This window comes from Lissotriton helveticus, chromosome 4_1 (genome assembly GCF_964261635.1).
Source record: "Lissotriton helveticus chromosome 4_1, aLisHel1.1, whole genome shotgun sequence".
Lineage (NCBI taxonomy): Eukaryota > Metazoa > Chordata > Amphibia > Caudata > Salamandridae > Lissotriton > Lissotriton helveticus.
The window spans coordinates 1,599,858,840-1,599,879,193 of record NC_136063.1 but is presented as its reverse complement, the minus strand read 5'-3'; the positions used below and the strand labels follow the sequence as shown (position 1 = coordinate 1,599,879,193).

At 45.5% G+C, this 20,354-nt stretch overlaps 1 protein-coding gene across 2 annotated transcripts in view; it reads right to left on the bottom strand.

Annotated features, from left to right (window-relative positions):
* The window catches only part of AOAH (acyloxyacyl hydrolase), a 919,324-nt gene that overhangs the window by 185,384 nt on the left and 713,586 nt on the right, over positions 1 to 20,354 (bottom strand). For both annotated transcript variants that reach the window (XM_078688219.1, XM_078688220.1), the window contains exon 14: positions 5,104 to 5,140. In XM_078688219.1, coding sequence (XP_078544345.1) covers positions 5,104 to 5,140 — 37 coding nt within the window. The remainder of the gene's footprint in view (positions 1 to 5,103; positions 5,141 to 20,354) is intronic.

Genomic DNA, 20,354 nt, shown 5'->3' with positions numbered 1-20,354 from the left:
GTGTTAGGCGATACTCTCGCAGGAAACTGTAGATTGCCCTTTCCAGAGGCGCCTCCTCGGCGTGAGCTATCCTCACAACCTTGTTCAGCGTGCGCATGAACCGCTCCACCTCCCCGTTGGCTTGGGGCCAGCGGGGAGTTACTTTCCGGTGATGGATTCCCCAGCTTTGGAGGTATTCAGCGAACTCTTGTCCCTGAAAAGGTGGACCGTTGTCAGTTTTGACAGTTTCAAAGATGCCATGGGTCGCTATTGTCTTCTCGAACTTAGCAATGACCTTCCTTGCCGTCTGCGTCTCAACCACTTCGACTTCTGGGTATTTGGTGAAATCATCGATCATGACCAACATGTATCTTCCATCCGGTAGGTGTCCAAAGTCCGCGCTGACACATTCCCACGGTCACTGTGGGCTGTCCTCGGTGATCACTGGGGGTGGACGATCAGGCTGACCCGCTGCTTGGCACCATTGGCAAGTCCGGACTGCTCTTTCCACCATGGTGTCCATCTCCGGGAACCACACTTTGGCTCGGAGTCTACTCTTGGTCTTCACCATGCCCTGGTGTCCTCGGTGAGTGAGTTCCACGGCGTGCTGGGTCAGGCTGGCCGGCATCACTATCCGCGGTCCTCTCAGTAGGCATCCCTGGTTGTCAAATGACAGTTCTTCCTTCACTCTCATCAGTGTCTCCAACGAGGTCTTGGCTTTCGGTGTCCGCTTGTTCAGTGAAGCTTGGATTGGCCGCCAGTCATTGCATCTTAGGGCACTCATCACCAGTTGTAGCACTTCATCGTTCCTGGTGGCCTCGATGATCATTTCTAAGCTCATGGGTAGGGGTCTCGACCTTTCCAGCACGACCCTCACATACTCCTCTGTCTCCTCTGCGTCCTCCCTCTCTACCATGGTGGCAGCGCGGGGGTGTCTGGACAGATAGTCCGCAGGGTTGGTCGCCCCTGGTTTGTAGTCCACCTGGTAGTCGTACTCTTGTAGCTGGAGGATCTATTTCTCGATCCTTGGTGGAGATTTCGACACTGACCCTCGGAAGAGGGGAATCAGAGGCTTGTGATCCGTCAACACTGTGAAAGGGTGCCCATATACATAGACATGGAAGTGCCTGCACGCCCAATGGATTGAAATCGCCTCCCTCTCTATCTGTGAGTACCTTTGTTCTGTTTCCGCGAGGGAGCGACTGGCATATGCGATGGGGGCCCACTCGTCATTGCCCTGATGTTGAGTTAGCACGGCCCCCAGGCCATAGGGGCTGGCATCTACGGCTATGTTTGTCGCTTTGGATGGGTCGAAGTACGACAGTGTCTTGTCCGCTGATAAGGCTGCCTTTGTGTCACGGAATGCTTGTTCTTGCTCTTCTCCCCACTGCCAGGGGGTAGTGCTCTTAGTCAGCTCTCGGAGAGGCCTGGTGAGGTTTGACAGATTTGGCACGAATCTCCCACAGAAGTTCACCATGCCCAGAAAACTTCGCATCTCCGATATGTTAGAGGGAGCCGGTGCGTCCTGCACATCTTTGACCTTGTCCGGGTCCGGAGCTATCCCTTGGTCTGAAAAAGTGTAGCCAAAAAAACTAATTTTATTCTGAAGGAATTGGCACTTCTCGCGGTGCAGTGTTAAACCCGCATCCTTGATTCTCTGCAGTACGCCTCGTAGCCTTTGGTGATGTTCCTCGATGGAGTTGGCATAGACGAGCAGGTCATCGCTGACGTTTAGGACGCCTGAGAGCCCACTGAGGACTTCTCTGATCGTGTTCTGAAAGACTTCCCCGGCACTTGAGATGCCAAAGTTGAGGCGTCGGTATCGCCTGAGGCCTACGTGGGTAGAAAAGGTGGTTATGTACCTGGAATCTGGATGGAGAGGCAGCTGATGATATCCGGATCGGAGGTCCATCTTCGAGAACCATCGGGCTCCGTTTAATTCCCCTAAGATGTCGTTGATCGTGGGGGTCAGGTGTCTTTCTCTTTTGACTGCGGCGTTGGGTAGGCGCATGTCCACGCATATGCGCACTTGGCCTGGCTGCTTCGGTTTGCGCGCCACCACGATCGGGGATACCCACGGGGTGGGTCCGCTGACCTTTTCAATAATGCCTTGCCGCTCCAGTGCCTGGAGTTCTTCCTCCACTTTCTTCCTCAGATGAAATGCTATTCTCCTGTGTCTGAGGGCTACTGGTTGAATCGACTGATCAATGTGGAGGGATACCTCCTTTCCTTTCAGGCACCCGATGCCTCGGAATGTGTCTTCGAACTCCTCCAGGATGGTCTCCAGTTCTTCCGTTAACACGGCCATGGCGAATGATATCAGCCGGAGCTCTTCTGCGGCCTGCCCGCTGATTAGCATACCACTTCCCTCTTTAGTGACATAGATGGTCGTCGGGACTTTCAGGTCCTGGTGTTGGAGTTCTGTCTGGAAACATCCTATTAGCGGAATCGGCGTTTTCTGTCCATATGCGAATACTCTGATCTTCGCGAACCGCAGCGGGGGTTTGGCGCTAAGTTGCTTATACACGTTTGCCGCCATTAGCTCGATGGATGCCCCGGTGTCAATTGTGGCTCTCACTTCTTGTTGGTGTATCTTGATATGACATTTCGGGAGACGCCGCTTCTTCCTCAGTGGTTGGTCAATGGCAAATACGTAATGGACGGGGTAGTCGTTTGTGTCTTCGTCCATGTCTTCGCTGTCTCGATCTTCCCTTATGGCATGGGCCGCTTCCTTCTTTGATTTGGCTGATCTGCATACTGCCGCGAAATGGTTCATCCATCCGCATGAGCTGCATCGCTTTCCTCGTGCTGGGCAGTCCTGGGCTCGGTGGTTGTCCTCCACAGTATCCACACTCTCTGCGCTTGTCTTGCTGCTTTTTCCCGCCATATTGGCGTGGCTTAGGTTTAACAACGTTGACCTGTTCTGCCGTGTTAACTTGTTCCGCCTTGATGGGTCTGTGAAGGGCGGCCTCCATGTGTGAAGCTCTGGCTTGTGATAGTTCTTTGGAGCGCCCTAGCTTGAGGATTTCTGCTAGTGGTTTGCCGTCTTCCTGCAGGATTGTGACTCTCAACTTAGAGGAGTAGCACCCCTAAATTAACTGTCCCCGGATTTCCTCTTGTTCACCGCGGAAACCACACATGCTGGCTAGGTCTTTCAGCCTGCCGTGGAATGCGTCTAGTGACTCTTCTGCCTCTTGCCTTGCTTGACGGAAAAGGAACATCTCGTAGTCTTTGCTGGCCATGGGCTCGAAGTGTGCATTGAGCGCATTGAGGAGTGTGTGGTAAGTCTTTGGGGTGGCTTCTACGATAGTTTTATAGATCCTGTGGATGTCTTTCCCACCCAAATGCAACAGTAATGCTCTGCGGCGTTCCCTGGCCGTGCCCGCCCCTTCAAAATATATCTGCAATCGGTCTGTCCAGTCCTTCCACCGAGGCGCAAGGGATGCTGGAGCGCCGTCCACGATAAAAGGCTCAATTGCAGGTATGGACGCCATGGAGGTGCGACGTAGGGCTTGGCGCACGGCCAACAGTCCACGCAGTAGACAACCTTGACTGCTGTGGCCTGATGTGGAGCGGCCCTGTGGACAGGGGCGTGGTTGGGCTAGGCCTGCGCCGAATCGGCCAATTGGGGCACCCCTCCTCGCTTGCACTGACCGTGTTCCCCGATGTATGGAGACTCTGCAGCCTGGGACCGGTCAATGCGTCGTGCGGTGGGGCCAGGCAGGCCTACCAAATGTCCCGAGACTCCTCCGCGGTGCTTCCACTGTGCTGAAGATCGCGCCTCATGCCAGAGGCTCGGGGCGGCGTGTCTGAGCCATACCGCCGGTGAGGGGACACGTGGCTCGGGACACACATGTACTACGCAGCTCTCCATGCGCCGAAAATGGCACTGTCCTCGTGCTCTCGGGAGCGCTGCGATGGCTGGGGCACAGCATGGGCTCAGGGCCCCTCGTCGCCAGTGTGGTGCTCTTGGAACCACATGCGCATGGCCTAACTGGCGCTGCGGCGGAAAGAACACACGGGACACCTGGTGTAGTCTGTGCGTGGTCCCGGACTAACTTGCCGGTCACGCCCTCTTTATTTTATACTCTTGCGCGTTGCGTCACGCGCTCATGTAGGCGCACCTTCCGGTGCGCGGAGGACTAGACCGCTTGTACGCAATCCCAAACATTACACCTGCAAACCTTTTTATTGTTATCAAAACTAAATAGGTAGGAGTCAAGCCTTGTATAGTGCTAAAATCACTGGTGTATTTGACAGTAGGAAGAACAGGATTTAACTTGTATTTACTGTCGTTTTGCACTAAATATCTTTGAAGAAAGTGGTCATTTTTATGTTTTTTTCGTTTAATCTACAACTCTAGTTGACATTGAGAAGGAGAAGCTTGATATGACCTCGTCTGCGTATTTGCACAGATGGTGGTCTGGCTTTGGCAAGGACCGTAATATCTTCCTTCTTATAATGATAACAGCCAAAGAAAACGGCCTTGTATTTTTGTACATCAGACTGGCTGTGGGCGAGGTCAGCGGGCTAATCAGTGTTTTATACTGGATTTGATATCTAAATGGTATTGGGCGTATATTGATATGTTCGTATTTTAAAGGACTTTTAGGCTATATGTTTTAATTGTGTCCTTTTTTATAAGCTGAAAAAAAGACAATTGCTCTGATCAACTACTACGATCAGCACATGTGATAGAGCCAGGGCTTCTTGTTTTGCTCAATTTCTGCTTCTACAATGAACCGCCTCCTTATCAGGTCCAACAACGGCTCCAAATTTACCTCTGTCTTCCGGGCAGGCAGCAGTGAGGGCGAGTTGGGCACTGACAGCCTTGCTTACTCCTGGCTCCTCTAAAAATAACTCCTATACAATGGAGATTGCAGCTTACATCAAAAGGAAGCAGGTGACCCTGTTTGCTGCCAGGTTAGAACTTACTGTGCTGTAACAAGCACTTTTCTGGCTCATGGAAATGTCAGATCAATTGGCACTTCTAATAGTTGTACCCGACTGACACATTACTGATGCTGTTCGCTCCACATTGTACAATACTTCTGTGCCCTTTAAAATTGTACAATACTTATGTGCCCTTTAAACACTTTCTCATCTGAGCTAATACAAACGTACCTTTTCATGAAATCCAGCAGGTTTTCAGACGAACCACCTGAAATATTAAGATAAAGTACAATGTTAAATTATTAAAATTTTAGGCAAAGTTTAAACACTATTTGTAATTTAGATACGTGACTATTTTTGAAAAAATCGGCACTACACTTACCTTTACAAAAATCTTTTTTTTAATTGAAGCTTTTAACCCTTTTACTATAATCACACCCCGGGCAACAGGTATATACATATACAATGATTGACAACAAAATCCATCAGTTAAGCATAAATACACATTCAACTCTATTCCAAATTAATCCTGTTTAAGATTGAGAACGTTAATAATTACAATACATAGTATAACATCCACAGTAAAGCCAATCAACATTCAGCAGTGTCCATGCTACCTTCAAACATTTTTTGAAAAATATCAAATTAATCCTTAAATTCATCCCCAAAAATATTTATAATACTGCATCCAGTCTGACAGCGCCACCTAAATTTCCCAACTTTTTTATTTAGCTTTCTTTCCCTTCTGCTCATAAAGTGCAGTTTCCAGATTATAAATATAGAGAAAGCGCCCCTGCCATTGCTGGAATGATGGGTGTTGGGGATCCAACCAAGCTGAAGCTAAGCATAGTCGGCAAAATGCCATCGCCATAAACATTAACTGAGCCCTGGTTCCCAATTCCAACTCAAATATCCCAAGCTGCATATTCTGTAGGGTCAGGAAAATATTTAAATTAAGGATCTCCCCTAAAAATAGTGCAATATCCGAACTAAGGGTCCGATTACGATTGTCCGCCCGCCATCGTTGGTGCAAAAGGGACCGCCCACCATAGGTGCGGCGGTCCCACAAAACAAATTAGGATGCGCCCGCCACATTGGCGGGCGCATCCTGTATGTTTACATTGTGGCGGGTGGCAGCACCCGTCACAATGTAAAAATATATGTTTTACATTTGCATGTACAACGTGGCAGGCACCGTGCGGTGCCTGCCACCTTGTACATGCAAATGTAGGGGGGTACCTTAGGTACCCCCACGTGCAGCACCCCACCTCCCCCACCCACCTGGAGGCCCGCAACAAGCCCCTGAAGGCATTTTCCGCCTGTCTTTTTGCGGCGGAAACTCCGCCGTAAAAGACAGGCATCCTAATACCCACGGCGGTGCCTGCAAGGCACCGCCTCCATTGCCCCATTGTATCTTGTCCTGCAAGGCGGGTGGAAAAGGCCCGCCTTGCGGGACCATGGCGGACGGTCTTTCCATCCGCCGAGGTACCTTTCCCCTTCCCACCGCCATCCTAATTTGGCGGTGGGAATTTTAAGGGTGATGGCGGGAAATCCGTGACCGCCGGGCTCTAAGACCATGGAGGCAAGGGCAAGAACAAAACATATGGACCAAATCTGCTCTTAATTCAGGACACTGAGGACAGTGTATCCCAGCGACTCCTTCCCACCCCCCATTTAGCTATTTTAGAAGGAGTAAAATATAAATCAAAAATCGTTTTTAGTGCTGGGTTTGTAAACTAGATAAGCAAAGCACTGATCGACCTAATTCCAAGGATTCAAACAAGAGGAAATTGTCCAAGTTTAATTAGCCTCTTGTGACACTTAGAATTATGTTTTTCAAGGTCATCTGGGTTCCCTCACTCAGACATCTATACTGTTGAGAAATTGTATATTTGTCCTCATCTATTAAAACATCCAACAAGGATATCCTAGAAAATCCAGCCAACCCCCCTACCTTTATCTGTAAGAAATCCTTAAGTTTAAGGTATTTAAAAAAAAATCCTGCACATATATTGAATCTAGCCTGAAGCTCATCAGAAAGGTGCCACGTGAAACCCGTGATAAAGATCCCCTAATCTCTCAAGCCCCAGTCTCTCCCAGTTTAATAAACACATATAAACACCTATCCTGACAAATTATGGGTAGTTCCATAATACCAAAGGCATGTCCACTGTTGCTGCAGCTGCGTATTCAAAAGTGAGCGCTCCTTCTTTTATGTGGGGCATACATCATGGAAAGGAGGGTCGCCCCTTTGCCTTTTTCCCATTACAGATGCAAGAAGAGGGGCTACTACTTTCAAGAGACGAGCTGAATGTGCTCCAACCATGTAGTGTTTATCAAATTTCTGATATGGTACACTGCGAGCCCCAGAGACTTCTTGTGGGTCCCCACTTCTTCACAGGGGCGACTTGAATTCCTTGCAAACTGTGGCCTGGGTTGTATCTGCATAAACCCTAACAGTGTGGTCATGCTATGCTAAAATGAGTTACGCATACATAACCTATACTCTGGCCTTTGGAGAGGAAGGCTATGGCTCTCTGTGAACGAGGGTCAGCATGCTTTATGACGTCACCTACCATGTTGGAGTTTTCTGGCTTCCTCTAAAATATTGGACAGGCAGGCAGCACGCACACAGCTGCTCCAAGAATGTATGTTCTCCTGCACAGGCACTGGATATCTGCATACTGTATCTTTTCTTTGGTAATGTGTCCAGCAGTGCTGGTTTGCTATGGTGCCTCCGATCTGCACTATGTGGAATAGCAATGTACGCCCACAGATTCTTCCATACCGATGACTTGTATGGTATATTAAAAGAAATAACAAGAACTTCAATGGAACAAAACGCTGTGCATGACAGCCCGCCACTTTCTCCAAACCCTGTAATTCAAGGAGATCAATTTGGACCTTGGACCCGAGAAAAAAAGCATTCACTTTCATTCATTAGCTTCCTGGGAAAATGTGCCATTCTTTGTAGGGTAGGCAGATAAAAGGGATCTTCAAGTGCTCTTTCGAAAATGACAGGTGAGTCCTTTTAGGTTGCTTATAGAAGTGGACGTCTTGACTAACCAGATAAAAAGTGTTCAATCAATATGGTTCAATTTACCTGGATCAGCCAATGAAAAATAGTAAATAAAATGAACTCTAACCATACGAGCCAATACATTTGGAAATCATTTTATTGATCATTTTCTCTGTGCCTTTGGGATTGCATAGGTTGCAGGTAGGTGCATTGAACATTTATTATTACATTTGTAAAGCACATCAGGCAGCTGATAATTGCATCATGGTGATTTGAATGGTAAAACATGCAGGCTCTACGGTCACAAGAGTGGAACTTGTCCATGAGGTAGAAAGCAGTAGAACCGCGTTCTAATTCAATTCTCCAATTTGCCTCGTTTGGTATGATGGTAAAACTGGGCATAAAATCCATTAGTGTGTCAGCTATAAGATAGTTGGACCTGGTCCTTTTTGCGGGTTTATTACCAAACTTTTTGCCTTCTTCATCCTTGTTTGTCTGACCATAAATAAAATGAGAACAATGTCTTATATGTCTTTATTCTGTTAAAAATGGAATTAATGATTTTATCACCCACAAACATACACATAATTTTATTTATATTATAATTTTACACACCAACAATATTAATAAAATAAAACAAATGATATCTACTACATAGAAATAGAATTAAAACAAAGAATATTAAAAAAATAACACAGCAGCATAACCCATTTTAAAAATAAGGGTCACATAGGGCCTAATTAAGAGTACAGCGGCCCCAAGACCCCCATACCCGTGGTCGTGGTCTGACCACCGCGTCCTCGGCTGTCCAACCCTGGATGTCGGATCAACCAAAGACCGCCGCCACCACCCTTATCTTGGATTTTGTGGTGGAGGAGGTGGTGCCGATGCTGGCACTGTCATGCCTATTCCGACCTGCCTTTCTGCCGACCTATTCATGGCGGAGTTCCCGCCATGAAAACCTTGGCAGCAAGGCAGATCCGGGCCACAAACAGGACCCGGCATGGCAGTCAACTTCAAATACGGCGGTCAGGAGGCCGCGGCATTGGCATCTTGCTCCTGACTACCAACGCTGCGGTCAGAATCATGGCCTTACTATTCCCACTCCTATCTAAACTGATTTGTGAAAAGTGTTGGAAAACTAAGGGGGTGAAATGTACTATTCTCACTACAGTCTAACCATATTGGGGAAGGTGTTGGACACTAAAGGGGTGACATTTAAAATTTCCACTCCAATCTCATTATATTGGGGATGGTATGTCATGTTATGTTATGTTATGTTAAAAGCATTTATTAAGATCGCGCGTACACCAACGGTTTCTTGGTGCTCAGGTGAAGATCGTAGGGGTAGCAGGGAGAATGCTTAATCAGAATATGCTTGAATGAAAAACCAAGTCTTTAACTGTTTCCTGAATTGGGCAAGGGAGGTCAAAGACCTTATCTCCTCTGGGGGGAATTCCAAAATTGCGGAGCTAGGATAGAGAACCTTAGTCTGCCGTTTGGCTGAAGGAATTTCCAACAAATTCAGGTGGGAGGATCTAAGGTTTCGAGAGGGAATGTAACGATGTAAGTGAGCCGAAATAAAAGCCAGGCCATTACAATGTAGTGATTTAAAAATTATGCAACCCATCTCAAAGGCTCAGCGCTTACTCACTGGGAGCCAGTGTAGGCTTTTCATTAATGGGCTGACATGATTCCATTTAGGCGAATGAAACGTCAGCCTGGGCGCCTGGTTCTGAACTAGTTGGAGGCACCTCAGTTGGTATGCCGGAATGCCAACATACATTGAATTTGCATAATCCAGGCGAGAGATCACTAGGGCTACAGTGACCAAGATCATAGCTTCCTTGCTCAAGAATCTGCTGATCTTATTTATTCTACGCAGCTGAAAGAATCCAGCAGAGACTACCGAGCTGATCTGAGACTTCATGGACAAATCATTACTAATAATGTTTCCCAGACTCTTAGAAGAGGCAGCTGCACAGGGGGATTACCAAGTTTAGGGGGCCAGAAGTTGGAGTGCCATGGGTTTGCCAACCCACCTGTGAGAATCATCTCCGTTTTCTCCGGGTTCAGCTTTAACTGGTTGTTATTCATCCAGTCACTTATAAAAACAATCGTATCTTGAACGTTGGACTCGGATGAAGCAGATGAGTTACCATTAAACACCAGTTGAAGATAGTCTGCGTAATTAAAAATTCCAACATTCCTTTCCCTCAACGAATGAATTAAGGGAAGAAGGTAAAGATTAAAAAGGAGTGGAGAAAGGGAAAAGCCCTGAGGAACCCCACAGGTAATATCTCTATTATTAGAGGAAAAATTGGCAAGGCGCACCGCTTGGGTCCGATTACTCAGAGAGGAGGAAAGCCACTCATTGCTGCCACAGTCGATCAAGATACCAAGGTCGACTGTGTCAAAAGTTGATGAAAGATCCAGGAGAATCAGGGCCTGGGTGGTACCTATATCCGCCCCCTCTCTGAGCACGTCCATGACAGTGAGAATAACTGACTCAGTCGAGTGTGCGGGTCTAAATCCGGCCTGGTGGGTGTCCAAGACCTGGAAGTGTCCCACAAAAGAGCTTAGGCAGTTGGCTACATAGACCTCTAAGACTTTTCCCAGGTAGGGCAGCAAAGAGATAGGGCGATAATTACTGAGAGCCGACAAGTCGGCACTCGGTTTATTCAAAATTGGAATAATTTCTGCCCTTTTAAAAGAATCCGGGACAATGCCAAGTTCAAGTGAGTTATTCAGAAATAACTGAGGAGGGTCTGGACATATGGTAAAAGCTTCCCGAAGAATATGAGGGGGACAACAGTCCAGAGGAGAGCCAGAGCTAACCTTTTTTAATAAATTCAGAAAAATCTCCTCCGAAATCGGAGGGATTCTGTCAAGGTGATGAGGGCTCAGGTCAATATTAGGATCCAGTGGAGCACAAGCCACAGAATAAATACTAGTCTTGATGATGGCTATCTTCTCTAAAAAGTATGAGTTGGGAGAGTCGCATAAAGACTGGGAAGGAACCAGTTTTGGTGTGACTCTATCTGGTTCTGAGAGTTGGTCAACTATGGAATAAATCTCTTTAGATTTGTTAGATGCATTGATAATTTTCAGAGAGAAATAGTTAGCCTTAATTTGAATAATCAAATTTTTATATTCTTTCATCAGGACTAGAGAAGAACCTTTTCTTTTCTGGGAGGTAGTGACAACGCCATTGGCGTTCTGCTTGTCTAAGTTCAAGTTTCTTTAATTTAAGATCTTCCGAGAATCACCGTTGAGCGTCGTGAGGTCTCATGATCTTGTGTTTTTTTAAGAGGGGCGACACAGTCACTAGCCGACTCCCGCCATAGGTTGATGCTCTCTGCCTGAGTCTGAAAGTCTTCTAATGTGGGGAGAGACGACGTGCTCATTAGGCATGACCGAAAAAGGTCCAAATCTCCAATTTCTGGATATTTGATTCTCTATTAATTGAAGTTTAGGAGAAGGAGTACATCGAAGAGTGAATCTAATCAAATGGTGGTCGGACCAAGCACACGGAGTTTAGATCTCCAAATTAGAGGTCCAGACTTGATCTAGGGTATGCCCTTTTATGTGGGGGGCGTCCCTCACATGTGAAGTGCAATTCATCCCAGAAAAGCAGATCGACAAATTCCCTCGAGCTAGGGCTCTCCCGATTATCACTAGACCAATAATTGAAGTCCCCAATTATGATAATCCTGGCGTGGTTAATAACGAGGTGAGATATCATCTCTCCCAGCGCCTGAGGAAAAGTAGGAAGATTCCCAGGAGATCTGTAAAAGAGGGTACAAATGAAAGATAGCTGAGGAGAATCAAATGTTAGAATCAAAAAGTCAGTAGCGGGCAAACCAGTGGCTTCTAAACGTGTGAATTGATGTTCCTTGCGGATTATGGCAGCAACCCCACCTCCAGCTTTCGCTGTGGACCGATTAGCCTGAAGGATATAATAGCTGTCCGGAATTGCCGCAAAAATGTCTGGGACACAATCATCGGTCAACCAAGTTTCAGTTAAGAGGAAAATATCGGGATTTTCCGATTGTAGGAGTAATGAAATTTCAACTTGGTGTTTCACCAGGGATCGGGTGTTTAATACCTGGCATGCTGATGACGAGCTCAGCTCGTCATGCAGCACGGTGGCCGTGTTCTGGTGACGAGCGGAGCTCGTCATGGTCTCCGCGGAACGCCCACGCGGGGATAATTACCCCGCTGTGCTGGGCGTTCCATCGAGCGGGCGTGGCCATGACGAGCTCAGCTCGTCATCAGCACACGGCCACAGTGCTGCATGACGAGCCGAGCTCGTCATCAGCACCGCGGCGCCGCACGCGGCCCCTCCTCCCCCGCGCCGCAGTGGAATTAGCCCCGCGGCGATAGTGTTAAATAGCAGACTGTGAGTCCTATAGGTTTCTGACCGTTGGGGGGGAGGGGATGGACCGGGATAAATTCATGGGGAGGGGGTTCTAAAATGAATTCTGGGAAATCGTATCTATGTGTAAGGATTTCCTCCTGTTCAAGGTTCAATTTAATGATCCCGATAATTTGAAAATTACCCTGCCATAGTTTTAGTTCATTAGAGCAATATCTGTAAGATTGAGCAAAAGGAATGGCCCCTGGCCCCGGTCGGCCGTGGACGGGCGCAGATGGGCTTGCCTTTGGCACACCGGTGGTGCGCCCGCTGAGCGCGTCCGCTGCGCATTCGGGAAAGCTTTACGTTTTATATCTACCAAAATCCCGCCAAGCAGCCCGCCAACCAACAGGAAGTGGGGGTGGTCTGGAGGATAGAGGGAGTGAGCCTGACGCGTTTCTCCGTCCAACCGGCACCAGGCAGCTGTGACGGACCGGAAACATGAGCACAGGCAAGTGAACAGCTTTGTATTAAAAACGAAAATACAGAGAGCGAATTGCGCAAAACACGCAATTTTAAAAGTCACCGTTCTTTAGTAATAACAATTGACCAATTAAAAATGCATTCAGATGCTTTAAAATATGGTCCGATTTAGCCCAACCCTGCCACAGACCTTAATCCGCAGAGCGGCGCAAAATCACCCGTTTTATGTCTACCAAAATCCCGCCAAGCAGCCCAGCAACCAAGAGTAAGTGGGGGTGGTCTGGAGGATAGAGGGAGTGAGCCTGATGCGTTTCACCGTAGAACCGGCACCAGGCAGCAGTGACAGGCCGGAAACGTGAGCACAGGCAAGTGAACAGCTTTGTATTAAAAACAAAAATACAGAGAGCGAATTGTGCAAAACACGCAATTTAAAAGTCACCGTTCTTTAGTAATAACAATTGACCAATTAAAAATGCATTCAGACGCTTTAAAATATGGTCCAATTTAGCCCAACCCTGCCACAGATCTGCCACTGGTGTTGGGCAGTAAAAAGGTTGCATTGTCTATTTCCACTCCAACCTAACCATATAAGGGAAGGTGTTGAACAGTAAAAGAGTAATGTTCACTATTCCCACTCTGGTCTACCCATATTGGGGTAAGGTGTAGCAGACTTAAGAGGTGACATGTACTATTCTAACCCCAGTCTAACCATATTGGGGAAGGCGTTGGACACTAAAGGGGTGACATTTACTATTCCCACTCCAGTCTAACTGTGACAGGGACACCCGGAGAGAGCCCCAGGAACCCCGGGGGTACCGTGAGGGATTGCCTGATGTCCACAATGGGGTGTGGCCAATGGCCACTTCCAGCCTCGGGAGTACGGGAGGAGGCCTCAGAGAAGGAGGGGTGAGTAGACAGTAGTCTTGGAGAAAGGAGAGACGCAGACACTGGAGCCGACAGTCCAGCGTGAGGATCTGAATATGGAGAACGAGATCCAGGCCGGTCAGGGAGAGAGATGAAGGAGAGTGGCGGTGCCGACCATCTAAGGAGAAGGCCAAATGGATGAGGTAGCTGTGGCTCCGTTATCGAGCCACGGCTTCAGGCAAGTAAACCCGGACGACTGACCGTTATGTGAGCAGCTGGTTCTTTACTCGTGCTTATCTCATGGGGCTGTAGAGGGCACCTCAGGGGCCTTGGGAGTAGGGCCTCGTCTTTCAGGTACAGAGAGTAATGTTTATGCACATTTTGTATTCTTTAGATGATGGGTTATATCCCGCAGGGGTGAAAGTGAAACCCGGGCTGAAGGGAGCATGTGGGCTCGGAAGTCCAAGGGAGGGAAAACTACCTGGCTTGATTTCGTCTGTCCAAATCCCTTACACTGACATCCTACCGCTTTGGGTTGGATTATTTTCATTGTATTCTATGGAACTCCCTATCCATCTCTTTATTCACACATCCTGGGTTGTTTGGTGAAGAAACCAACACTTATTCATTTTGTTGTGTGGCCAGGAAGTTAACCGCCTGTCCTTTCTCAATGCTCCCGAGGGTGCTTCGAAACAGAAGAAGACCGGAAAAAGACAGACAAAAACGACAGACTATTCCACAAAGCAAAAGAACGACGAGGAGCGAAAAGGAAAGGAGTGATACAGAGGAAGAGAACCAGGGACAAAGGAGTAAAGGATTCCTGGAGTTACCCACCTCTTGACACTTCTTCTAAATAAACGCCTTCTGATTGAGCATCCATTACGTGTTTCCTTGTATTGTCCTGTAACACTAACCATATTGGGGAAGGTGTGGGACACTAAAGGGTTGACATTTGCTATTCCCACTCCAATCTAACCATACTGGGTCAGGTGTTGGAAAGCAAAAGTATAATATTTACTATTCCCCCTCCAGTCTAACCATATTGAGAAAGGTGTTGGACAGTAAAGGGATTACATTTACTTTTCCCATTTCAGTCTAAACATATTGCAGGAAGGTGTTGAACACTAAAGGGTTAAGATTTACTATTCCCACTCCAGTCTAACCATATTGAGGAAGGTGTTGGATGCCAAAGGGGTACCATTTACTATTCCCACTCCAATCTAAACTACTTGAATAACATATTAAACATTAAAAAGCAAAAATTACCCATATACACTTTAAAAAAAACTTCTAAATTACACACATACAAAATAAACATTTAATATACACAATAAATACTCCATACTCAAACACAATTTCTTAACTTTAAAATACAATACTATTACATTTAAACTATCCAAAACCACAGACCTATATAGAGATATTTATTTATTTGTCGGATTTGTAATGCGCATAGCTGCCCCAGCGACGAGGCATCCCAGCGCAACCACAGACTCCTAAGCGAGAACAAAAAAAAGCTAAAGGTTACACAGGGAAAAGCCAGGTCTTTATTGCTTTTCGAAAGGCAAGGTTGTTCTGAATGGCTCTGATGGACACAGGGAGCGAATTCCAAAGTTGCGCAGCCACGCTGCGAAAGGAACGACCACCCGTTCTAGCTTTCAGAACACGAGGAGTGCAGACCAGCACTAAAATCGCTGATCTTAAAGGACAATGTGGCACATAGACCTCCAACAAATTGGCCAACCCCAAGGGCGCTTGTGACGTCAAAATCCTGTGCGACACACAAAGCGACTTGAATTGAATGCGCTTCTCAACAGGCAGCCAATGAAGTTTGCGAAGCACATGTGAGACTGAGCAGGCTTTCGGAGAGCCACCAGGATGCGAGCTGCTGCATTCTATACTCTCTGTAAATGCTTGACACTAGCCTTGTTGGCTCCCAAATATAAGCAATTGCTATAATCCAGTCTGGATAGAATAACAGCCTGGATAATAGTTTGGCGCACCTTTGGAGGAAAAAAACCCAACAACGGCTTTAGGCCTCGCAGAAGCCCAAAACACGCACCAGCAACTACCTTCGATTGGGAATCAAATGTCAGGCCACTGTCAAACCACACGCCCAGGTTTTTCACAATCACCTTGGGCAAGGGGGCAGGTTTAAGATGGTCCGGCCAACAATGCTCGGACCACAGTCCCTGGTCCTTCCCGAATAATAAGATCTCGGACTTACTAGCGTTCAACTGCAAGCAGTGTAACGCCATCGAGTCCACAATTGCTGAGAGATCCTCTTTAAACTTGTCCAGATTGATACAGCATTTTTTGGAGAAAGCGGTCACCAATTGGGTGTTGTCGGCATACAACACCAGTGACAGACCCCTTTCTTTGGCTAGCACAGCTAAGGGCTGGACATAGATGTTGAACAATAAAGGGCTCAACACTGAGCCCTGCGGCACCCCCTGATGCAAAGCAAACTCCAGAGAATAGAAAGGAGGCACAAGAACTTGGAAAAACCACCCCTCCAGAAAGGACCGGAACCAGTTCAGCGCCACATCCCTAATGCCAATTTCCTCTAGGCATCTTAGGAGTATCGCATGGGAGACGGTATCAAAAGCGGTGCTTAAGACCAAAAGGACCAAGGCCGCTGAGTCACCGACATCCAGCTTTGCCCGAATGACTTCCATAACTACCAACAAAGCAGACTCAGTGCTGTGGCGAGCTCGGAAACCATGCTGAGATGGATCCAGGATGGCATGCTGCTCAACAAACTTAGAAAGAATGGAGTTCACATGGGATTCCGCCAACTTCACCAGGAAAGGCAGTTGTGAGATGGGGCGATAATTCACTGACTCCGTAGGATCCAAGGAGGGTTTTTTAAGCAGCGGGATGACTTTCGCGTGTTTCCACGCCCCAGGTACGGAGGCTAACGCCAAACAAAGATTAACCAGGTCAATATTCAGCGGGGAGAGAAGAGTGTGAAACTGACGAAAATGAGCCAGTGTCAACGGGTTAGCCGGCGAGCCCGATTTAAACAAGATATTTAAAAAAATGTGTAAAAATTACAAATTAATAAAATAAAATTGCTATCAGTCCTACACTTTATGCCATAAAAATCTTAATCTAAATTAAAAAACAGAAATTAAAATCATATTTTAAACCAATTTTATTGTAAACATTAAAATATATATTTGAAATAATAAATTGAACACTAATTTGTTTATTTTTGAATAAATATTCCAAAAACAAATTACAATTAAAAAATTATATCAAAATATTTTCTTTTTTTTACTTTAAAAAAAATATTTTTTAATTCTGTTATTTTTGCTTTTTAAAATAATATTACATTTTATTTTACATTAGATTATAGTATACATTTTAAAACATTTATTCAATTCATTATAATAAGTTCATTGTTATTGTGTAAATAGTAATTTTTTAAAAATGTTTAAACTAAATATTATTTAACACTAAAACCATTAATATATATTGTATAAATATTAAATGAAAAATTTTAAAAAAAGAATTAGAAAATAATACTTTGCATATCATTAACTTTTTTTACCCTAAATTGGACTTTACAATATACACTCTTTAAAAAACTTCCCACCCTTATCCCCTAAAAACCCAACATCCTGCTACAAAAAATATATATAAAACCATAATCTAACATAAATCCAACGAAAATTGCTCATTTCAACAATTTCATAACAAAGAATTTATCTTACTAAAAACACAAATAAAAAAATTACCAAACATATACAATTCAACACACTACAAGAAATTATATACAAAGAAAAACTTACAATTTTGAATACAATATTTTCTACATCAATATTTTTTACAACGATATTAAAAACAACAGTAAAAACTATATTTTTACTTTCGATATTCCTGTCGACGATATGTTCGTAATCCAGATATTCCTGACACAATATTTTTGTAATGCAATATTTGTTTTCCAATATTTTGTCTAAATACTCTTCATGCAAAAGAGTGGTTAGGACATTGCAGTGATTGTTGTTTCTGTTGGTGGCTGATCAATACAGGAAAAGTCCAGGTCAACAAGCTGCCTGCCGGCAGCTGAGGTCCCGGGAGTAGGAGCGCTTCTGGCAATCTGCAAAGAAAACTGTTTACCCTTAGGTTACAATGGTCATGTTGAGCAAAATGTTGTAGTCCACTTGGCAGCATAGCAAAATAACCTGCCTTGGACAGGCTCCTCAATCTTAAGGCAGTAACCCAGCTCATAACCACTGGTTTCCTATGTGAGTCAGTGAGGTTCTCAGTTCACCAGGTAGTCCACTTCCTTCTCTTCAGATGCATATACAATTGGACTTTATTCTTCAGTCCTGTAGGATGTCACATACTCCTTCAGGTGGAACAGCCAAACCTTCTGTTTCTGATTCAGGTCTTTGTCTAGCCTGCATATAGAGAGCATTGACATCAAAAGCTTAACTTGTTTTCTGCCTCGTAGGGCCAACTCCGATCCAAAAACAGTGGCAGTTAGTGTCATGCCAACAGACATTCAGATTAAAAAGCAAACTTGACATTTGAAAGTGAGACAATTCATTCCAAGTACATCTTTGGTGGTATATATAGTTTAATCTCATAGAAATCAGTATCACACAATAGGCACAGCCACACCAATGGCAAGCATTCCAAAATGTCCATAGAGTTTGTATTTCATATTGAGACACTCTTGTAGGTAATCAGTGACTGTCGCTTGGCATACTGTTGTTTCATATCTGGACACATGAGCAGAGGAGACATCCCATCTTCTTTACCAACCAGTTTTGAAGAGGCCATGCCCTTGGTCACCGTTTGTTGTTCAGGTTTTCCATCGCTCAGACCTCAGGCAGACCAGCTGAATCTGACTTGATCGAAGGAAAGTAAATACACACAATTATTCCTTCTGAACTGAGATGAATGAGAATCCGGACCCAGAAAAACAACACCTGATTTGCCATGGCTGATGTAAGGAGGGGAAGAGGAGAGGGGGCAGTGTAGTGGGACATGTAGGAAAGGGGTAATGGCTTGCTACGCTATGTGATAACCTGCAGTCCTAGGCCTACATGCTGAGGAATTGCCATGCTCGAGCACCCCACCCTGGATGTGTCTAAGCATTTGTGATATACAATTGTCACGTTGTCATGAATAAGACCCCAAGCCATGACACATTACACTAATTTCAAATAGCAGAGCCAGTGAGCAATGTCTTGCACTGGGGTGCAGAAAAAAGGCCAGTAGAAAATGACTATCACCTATAACCAACCGTTAATCATGTCATGACCTGGGCATGGGCATGGGCAAGCTAGTCACCCATGCTAAAAGCAGTACCACTTTGGGTGCAGGGCTGTCACAAGAGGAGGGCAGCAGGGGGTCCTTTCCCCAGGCCCCTCTCTTTTGGGGGAACCACTATACTGATACAACATTAATTTATGAAAGAAAAAGGAGGATTAGCCTGTTCCTCTGTGATGCACATAACACAGCTACAAAACTAGGCTGCACCAAAAACTGTATTTCCCCTTTCCTAATTATATGTTATTGCAAAATTATGAGTTGCTCCTTGAATTGTAAACTAAAGAGAAGCCTTGCTAAAGGTTTGTCCTCTGATCCCACACTCGTTTTTAACATGCCTGTTTGGGCCTGCTAGAGATCACACAAAAATCATATAAACACTTTACATGAGGTTCTTGACATAGGTTACCCGGGCAGATAATTATACCAGGTCAGACTTTTGAAATGAGAAGCAAGAAGGCACATGGCTATGCCAGCAGTAATATGAAAGTGGCGCATAGTGATGAAAGAAATAAAGTTAAGACTGGGAGAATTGAAAGAAAGACATAAGAGAGAGACATAGACAGCTATGGAACATTTACTTTGCAACAGCATAAAGTCAGCAGTGTTCATCATTGCCATGCTTGATGGACGTAGAGCCCAAGTCTATCCCATGGCGTCCAACCATTTACCCCAGGATTATTTCTCTCGGGCACTTGTAAGTATCTGTTTTAAGGCCCCAGAATTTCAATTCTAAATTGTTTCCTCTCAATTAGAGACTAGAAGCTTGGTCAATCCTTAGCTTGAGAGATAATAATTACATAAATTAAACTCTGTATAAAGAAATGGTAGTCTACCAACCTCCCCAAAGGGGTATTCTATGAGTATTTAAAGTTTAAAATCAAATGGCAGGGGTATGTGCATATGGCCATGTCTGAACTGGGGTGGTGTGGTGAGCAAAAAAACGATGGATTTAGGCCCAGATCTCTGTACTGGGGTGAATGTATGACATTGTTCTGCATTCTGTCTATCAACTGTTGTTTTTGCATTTGTCACCCCGAGTGGGAAGGTGTGCTCAGCCGTGAGTCCCATGCTCTCCACGCCACTGGAGTCAAGCTATCCTGGCTGAAGACGGCTGATAGCCAGAAACCAGCCCTAGGATGCTTGATTCTGGTCCAGGGAAGACATGGCTTGGCAGTTCGGGCTGGACTGTTCCCATGAGGCACAGGGTCAAGGCTGATTTGCATATGTTGCTAATCAAGGGGGGGGGAAGGAATACGGGATCCTTCAATTCCCTTCGTTAAAGTATAATCTGATCTAATGCTAATGATTATCCAGAAATGTAGATACCATTTATCTTCTAGAAACAGAAATTTCATTGTTTGCTAATTATGAGAGAGTCGACCCTATCTGAGACATAGGGAGTAGAGTTAGAAGTAACAATATTCACTTTAAATTGATACCAAAGTGTCTTTTTTAAGTAAATGTCCT